Source organism: Microtus pennsylvanicus, chromosome 2, assembly GCF_037038515.1.
Source record: "Microtus pennsylvanicus isolate mMicPen1 chromosome 2, mMicPen1.hap1, whole genome shotgun sequence".
Taxonomy (NCBI): domain Eukaryota; kingdom Metazoa; phylum Chordata; class Mammalia; order Rodentia; family Cricetidae; genus Microtus; species Microtus pennsylvanicus.
Genome location: NC_134580.1, coordinates 152,243,506 through 152,250,989, shown reverse-complemented (window position 1 = coordinate 152,250,989; position 7,484 = coordinate 152,243,506). Strand labels below are relative to the sequence as shown.

The following is a 7,484-nucleotide window of genomic DNA, read 5'->3' as shown; positions in this document are numbered from 1 at the left end:
CATATCCCAAATAATATATATGTTATATATATATATATATTAAATGTATATATTTAAAGCCAGGTGTGGCACACTGTTTATTATGTATATAGTGTTCTGTCTGCATGTATGCCTGCAGGCCAGAAGAGGGCGCCAGATCTCATTAAAGATGGTTGTGAGCCACCATGTGGGGGCTGGGAATTGAACTCAGGACCCCTGGAAGAGCAGCCAGTGCTGAGCCATCTCTCCAGCCCGCCCCCCAATATTAAAATAGTAATGATTGTACTTCAGGCTTATGTGTATATAACCTTCAAGTGTGGCCTTACTCCTTGACCAGATGTGAATCTGTAATTATCTGGGAATCTCACAGTAAAAATACATTGTCTCTAGCGACTGCCCAGTACACAGTAGAGACTGTGGAATGATCTGTTAAGTTCTCTAGGAACTCCTTGAGTTAAACTTCAGAAACCACCACAATTGGACTGATTGACGACTGTAGAGACGCATATGCCATTTTCTCTTGAGAAGCTCGTCCACTTGGATGTGCTCTGCTTTTCCCAAACACCTCTATCAACCCATGTGCCTCACACCGACTCACCCTGTGAAGTCAAGAATCCTGGCTTTATCTGAGTGATCTCTGAAAGAACTCATGGACCAGCAGAACGATCAATGGGTAAAGGCACTTAACTTGCCATCAAACCTGGGAACCTGAACTCACTCCAAGGGACCCACATGGTCAAAGACAAGAACTGGCTGCCAAAAGTTGTCCCTGACCTCCTCATGTACTCCCACACAAATACAAACGCACATTAAGTAAATAAAAAATGTAATTAAAAAAAAACACATTTCCAGTGCTGTAGGTGGCGGCATGGAGCTGTGTCTGACCTCTGCTCCACTGCTTCTGATACCAGCCCCGCTCAGGCTGGACCTCGTTAAAGGCTTTGTTGGCTTTGACAGCTTTATCAGCACTCAGAAGACAGAGGCAGGCAGATCTCTGAGAGTTCAAGGCCAGCCTGGTCTACAGAGCGAGTTCCAGGACAGACTCCAAAGCTATGCAGGGAATCCTGTCTCGAAAAACTAAACTGAAACAACGAAAACAAAACATGTCTTTAGATAGGGAAGCTAAAGGTGGGGTGTTAGTGGGTGCCGGGGACATCTCTTCAAGGTTTGTCCATCCCTTGGATGTACAACACCCACCCAACTGCCCCAGAAAGTTCAAAGATCGACATGCCATGGGCTGATAATAATATCTGCATGAGGCAGCGGCTGTCTGCAGCAGCTGCAGACCCGTGCTGTCAGTGTTAAAGATACCGACACCAGTGTTTCTGTTACAACCACGTTGAATTGCCTGTTAGCTGCTTTTGAGGAGTCTGCCACATGCTGCTCTTTCCTTGAGTGTCTTTGGTCTGAAAATGCCCAGGGTGGCTCAGTGCTGCCTCACCTACAAGGAGAGTCAAAATATTTCCCCGAGTCATGAAGAAAAGGAGACTTCTGTCCACATAGGAGGTGGTACTGCTTGCCTTGAGCTTCACAGGTGTCTGGCTGGGGTGAGCTCAGGTTAGAAGTCCTTTGGGAATAACAAGTTACAGCCCTGTTATTTTGCCCTTTCTGATTCCCCCACTACCACAAACACTTTGTAGCCTGCTGTTGCTACTCAGTATTCTTCATTGTTTTCTGTGCAGAACCCACTCCTGGTTCCCTTCTCCACCACCTCTGAGCCAGACTGGGAGAGGCAGGACCACACCTACCTGAAGGATCCATACTGAATTCTCTCCAGAGCAGAGAAGAAAGAAAATGCCTCCCTATGCTTTACAGAATAGGTGTCCTTGTGGTCCCGTGTGTCCTCAACAAAGGATGCCATCTATGGTGGAGGTCGTCAGTCTCAGCACCAGTGTGGCTTTTCAGTTACTAAAAGTCTGAACGTTTGTTCAGCCATTTCCTTTTGTTTTACAGCTACTAGCACCCTTGCCTCCTTTGCACTCTGGTTTCCTTCTCAGCTCTTGTTGGTAGCTTATTCTTGGTTAGGGGTGCACAGATCCCAGCCTAGGCCGGGGAAGGGTAAGCAGAACTCCAGGTTATACTGCCAGGCTGTGACATACTTCATGCCAGCAGCATGACCTAGACACCACCCCCCCCCCTTGTGTGTGTGTGTATCTGTTTTTTCAAAACAGGGTTTCTCTGTGTAACAGCTCTGGCTGTCCTGGAACTCACTTTGTAGACTAGGCTGGCCTCAAACTCACAAGAGATCTGCCTGCCTCTGCCTCCTGATTGCTGGGATTAAAGGCGTGCGCCACCACTGCCCAACTACCTAGATCTATCTCTCTTAAGGGACACAGGGACTCAGGAGGGCAGCAGGTTTGAGACAATATGGCCAGAATGGGACATTGAGTCATTGGGTGAAATCTGCTGTCGGAACAAACTGAAAATGACTCAGGACAAATGTCTTGACCTGACCCTCCTGCTGCTCTCGTGCCCCTAGATTGTTCTCAGGTGGTTTTAGAAGGATGAACCTGACAGAAGACTGCCTTCTTGATCATAACCCAGTGCTCCTCAGGGGCACTATCTGCTCCCCATTTGTCCTGCTAGTGGTGGATTCAATAGCAAGGCTTCTCCCACCAAAAAAGACTCCAGTAGTGTGAACACTGGGCATGGAGTGGCCCCAAGCCAGTTCCCCAAACATGCTGTAACACTGCTTTCCCTGTCTCTTGCACTGGGACATATATGTCACCGCTCCAGGTCCGAGCAGTCTATAGTATCAGGGCGTCATCTCAATAGGCTCCTCTTTCGCCCTATCCCAGGAGGCAGGAAATTGTTATGACCTTGTCCAGGCCCTACAGAAGAGGACAGGACAGGAGCCTAGAGGAACTCATCTGTATCCACTCAAGATGCTTTCAGCACCAGGGAGGGACTAGTGGTTTATTCCTGGTGACCCACCTGTCCTGACTGGGAGTGGCAGTGGGCTGGTACAGGCAGACAGCAGCTGGGCAGGCTAGGGGTGGGTGTCCCGTTAGTCTGTGATGCTGGGAAGCTGTCTAGGTGCACTCTACAGCTATGAATCCTGTGGGGAGTCCTTTCCTCTGTAGAAAACATCTATTTTAGTAGCAAATTACACAACTGCCAAGATGATTTTTTTTTAATGATTTAATGTTTTGCAAATGAAAGTGTACTTCAACCATCAGGCCAGTGGCTCTTCAGTCTGATGGCTATGCCTTTATTCCATGTCCTTAATTGCTCTTTTCCAAGTTACTAAAATTACAAAAATAACCGCTAAAAATTCTGTATCTGACATATAAAAACGGGGCCAGAGGTATCTCAGTAGTTACCTTAAAACAAAACATCTCAGAAAAAACACATCACAAGTTTAACTTCTGCAGTATTTTTCTTCATACAAAACACTAGTAAAATAGGCTTCTTAAAAATTAAATAGTGAAATACCAACCAAATTATATACATTGTTACAGTACAAGTGAATGAGGCAAAATGTCCAGTTCTGTTTCCCAGATGGGGGAGGCCTTCTGTGCACAGTGTGTGCTGGGTGAACTCCAAAGACACCTTTTCCTGATGCTGGTGCACACTGGAGCCGCACAGGACAAGCGGATGCAGAGTGGGCATCCAGGGAAGATGGGTGGCTCCCTCGTCAAAGGGCAGTGAGGGTGGCCACTTATTGCTTGCTGACTCTCGGTCCTCTGGTCCGATGCACCGGCTCCTCTCCACACACTGTGGACACAGAGGGAGCCAACCAGGAGAAAGCAAGAGGCTGGCTCAGAGGCTTCACCATCCAAGCAGAGTGGACGCTGGACCCATCAGGTGCTCTGACGGTCTGCTGACACAGGAGAAGCCCCCACTAGCATCTCTGCAGGATGGTCACATTCACCCAGGGCCCTGAGAACAGGCAGTGAGGGCTTGTAGCATTGGAGCATCGCTGTGGCCGCCTAGGGCTGAGGTGTCTATGTCCGGCGCCTCTTGGCAGCACTGGGGCTGGAAGGATTGCTGTTGGCAGTCAGGACCTTGTCAGTGACCCGGCTGCGTTTCCGCTTGTCTGCCCCTTCTTTGCACCCCAAGTCTGAGGAGTTCCTCTCCTTGTCTTTGCTGGATTTTTCTAATGCTCTCCCCAAGCTCCCTGAAGATGAAAAAACTGAGAAACAAAATCATTTGGCTGAAAACAATATACAGAAACTCCTTCCGTTTTCCTGTTCAGCTAGGGGATCAGATGCACATCAGGCTCTTTGCCCCTAATGTCCCCTAGGGAGGAGGCCTGTACAGCTGGGCTGCAAGAGAAACCTAGTCTCCCTAGGGGTCTCCTGAGCACACCCTGATGCTACCAGGTTTGGCCTTAGTCTGAACACTTGGCCCCTCCTGCCTAAGGGGATCCGCACTGAGTTCATCTTTAAGTGGATCCTCCATCCCTCAGATCCCACGGCTTCTTGATCTCACTCTGCCCGAGGCAGGTTTCAGGAGTGAGGAGATCGGGGGCTGTGCTCCAAAGGGCATTCCACACTTACCATCATCAGCCCCACTGTGGGGGTCCACATCCTCCTTCATCTCCTCCTTCATTTCCTCTTCAATGACCACTTTTCCTGTGGAGGAGACAGCTGCCGTTCACTGGAAACCCACGGTGGTGGCCAGCGCTGGGGGACGGTCTGGCCATGACTGCTTCCGATTCTCGCTGCCCACACAGGCCTCGGCGTCCATCACGAGATGGCATCCATCAGGAGACTGCCTTTGAGCACCGCTCTCCCCAGCCCTGGGTTCCCAAAACCTCCCAGGTGCCACTGGAGGCAGGGTCTGAGCAGGATCCTTCCACCTCCCTGGAGGCCCCAGACCTCCCCACCTTTGGCCTGGTCCGGCTTTTTTTATTCCCAGCCCTGATGGTGGCCGCGTCTCACCTTCTCGGACCTCCTGAATGATCTCATCGGGAAGGACAAAGTTCCTCTCTGGGTTTGGGAATGGAAGAATCTCAGACTCGTGCTGCCGGCACAAAGCATTTTGTATTTTCAAGAAACAGAAAACAGGATGTCAGCGCACTAAGACGCACGGGAGGAGCAGGCTGGAGGCTGGTTGCTGAGGGGCTCCTTCCTTTGGTTTGCAGAGTCTACCTCAGCTGGGCTTTCCGAATGATTAGGGAGGCCCAGGCTAGCATCAGCCCAGTGAAACCAGAGGACAGGATCAGGTTCATGCAGCTGAGGACCCTGAAGACACGGCAGCCCTGCTGATATGCACACCAGGACCTGACCTGGCTCACCATGGTAGCATCGCACCAGGACAGTGTTCTCCAGCTCCACCCAACCTGGTTACACCGCCTGTCAGACACTATAGACAAATCTGACCAGCCCGGTTACCAGTTACCCTGCATACCTGTCACACATTGCCAGCTCTCCAAACTGGTTACCTAGGTTCCCACAGACACAGCTACCTCTAAGCTCTATGAGGAGGACTGTGTCTGGCCCCCACAGAGATATCAAATTCACCTCCGTGGGACTCAGGAACAGTCACCCTCCACCTAAAGTACTTAGTATTTTTTCACTATGGCTGATGCTTCTCTCTGCACCTACCTATCTCCCTGGACCACCCCAAATCTAAAGCAGGTTCCTAGTTAGTGCTTTTCACAGCAGGGCCTGAGCTTTCCTGAAGGAGGGACCTCGGCTACTGAGGTCACATCTGCTCTGCATAGCAAACCCCCAAGTGAGCAGTGGGCCCTGTCCTGTACCGCAGCTGATCCTAGGAAGACAGGAATGCGGGGCTTGTCTTCACCTTCAGCCCCCAAATGGGTGGGCCACGGTCCAACTCACCAGTGCCTGCATGTCGTACATAGTGCTCAGATGGTCCCAGATGACCTTGGATGGCACCTGGCGCCCAATGTTCTGGCTGAACTTGTCTCGAATACAAATCATGTGGAAGTGCCGATTCACTCCTGCCAGGCAGGACAGAGGGTTAAGGGACGGGGCGGCACCTCTGTGCAGAGAGCATGGATGCCGGAGGGGCAATAGGAGATGGCAGGTGGGGGGGGGGGGGGAGTTGCAGGAGTCAGGTGTCAAAGGGGATAGAGGTACAGCAGGCGGGTCCCGGTCAAGGGGGCTGCAGAAGCGGGGAGAGTGGAGGCATTCCCTGGGGATAGGAGTGTCTCAAGGACAGGAGTGGCCCCAGGGCGAGGGCTTCTCCGGCAGGAAAGTCATGGGGTGTCGGATTAGCAGGGCACCCCGAAATGGGAGGTCCCATCCCGGGAGAGGTCGCAGGCTCCGCCCGCCCGCCCGCCCGCCCGCCCCACCCCCACGCGGGTGCGCGGCGCCGCGCGGCGCTCACCGACAGGCTTGTGGCCCAGCATGGCGTGGAAGAGGCACACCTCCACTTCAGGGCTCCACACTACCGTTTCTTCAGCAGGGCTCGGGGCTGCCTCGCCTGGGCCCTTGTCACCTGGGGCGCCCGTGCCGCCCACCTCGGCCTCCCCCATGGCCGCCGGCGAGCAACGAGCTCCCGGCGAAAGGAGGCTTGCTACAGGCTCCGCGCAGGCGCACTCGATGCCGAGGGCGCGCACTCGCCGGGCTCGGGAACGCCGGGCACCCGCGTCCGCGCAGGCGCAACAGAGGCTGGCTTCCGGTGCCGGCACCGCCCTCTAGTGTTCAATCCTTTCCCTGCCTTCGACTCATCTAGCTAGGGAGAGGGCACCAGCTGGGCATGGTGGCTCAGTCCCTTAATCCCAGCACTAGGGAGGCAGAGACAGGAGGGTCTCTAAGAGTTCCAAGCCAGCCAGATCTGCATAGTGTGATACACACGCTCCAAAGTTAAATATTTTAAAAGATGAAAAAGATCCCGCTTCACCTGAGACGATGACTTGGAAAAGAACTCAAGTTGGTTACATAGCCAAAAGTGACTACAGGCTGTGTCTCCCCCGCCAGTGATAAATTATACAGTATGTAAATTACTTCTCAGTTAAACAGTTTAAATAAAAAAAACAAAAAACAAGTTAGAGGCTAGTGAGATGGCTCATTCAATAGAGATGCTTATAACCCAGGGCTGATATCTGGAGCTCCACCCCTGGATCCTGGAGGGGCAGGAGAGAACCAACTCCCGAGAGCTGTACACTAACCTCTATATCTATACCATGGTATGTGTATACACCCACCCACACCCACACCATAAATAAAAATAAAAGCCCGACAATCAAACCTTGTAGAAGTGAGACTCCGCTTATCTTTGATTAATGCTGGCCTGGGTGCGCGTGACAAACCAGGAGTTCAGTGATTCCTTGGCATAGGAAATCTGGGTCCTGCCAGCGTTGCTATCTACTTCTGCAGAGATGGGTTGGTTGATTAATTCAGACTGTCAGATTTCAGGCAGGCATGAATTGCTGGTCTGGTCACAGCTCTACACAGGATTTGGCGGGGCCAAGGGCTGGGCCGAGTAGCCTTAAGAATGTGGTCCCTCCTTGAGGTCTGAGTCACCCCAGTCAGCTGTGCATGGGCCCTCCCTGACACCCATAGGGTGTCTCTCATCCCTTGGCTATACCC

At 52.0% G+C, this 7,484-nt stretch overlaps 1 protein-coding gene across 3 annotated transcripts; it reads right to left on the bottom strand.

Moving 5' to 3' along the window:
• Window positions 1-3,112: 3,112 nt before the first annotated feature.
• Mrgbp (MRG domain binding protein) lies at window positions 3,113-6,494 on the bottom strand. Of its 3 annotated transcripts, none has more exons than XM_075963322.1 (5): window positions 6,280-6,494; window positions 5,769-5,890; window positions 4,866-4,947; window positions 4,482-4,556; window positions 3,113-4,114 (listed from the first exon to the last, which is right to left on the bottom strand). In XM_075963322.1, the coding sequence occupies exons 1-5, from the start codon at window positions 6,425-6,427 to the stop codon at window positions 3,927-3,929; spliced, it is 615 nt and encodes a 204-aa protein (XP_075819437.1). In that variant the 5' UTR covers window positions 6,428-6,494; the 3' UTR covers window positions 3,113-3,926. The 3 variants fall into 3 exon arrangements, 2 of the variants coding, with proteins under 2 accessions (XP_075819437.1, XP_075819438.1); XM_075963323.1 differs by having other exon boundaries at window positions 3,113-3,969; XR_012909750.1 differs by having other exon boundaries at window positions 4,041-4,114; window positions 4,482-4,947.
• Window positions 6,495-7,484: the final 990 nt, after the last annotated feature.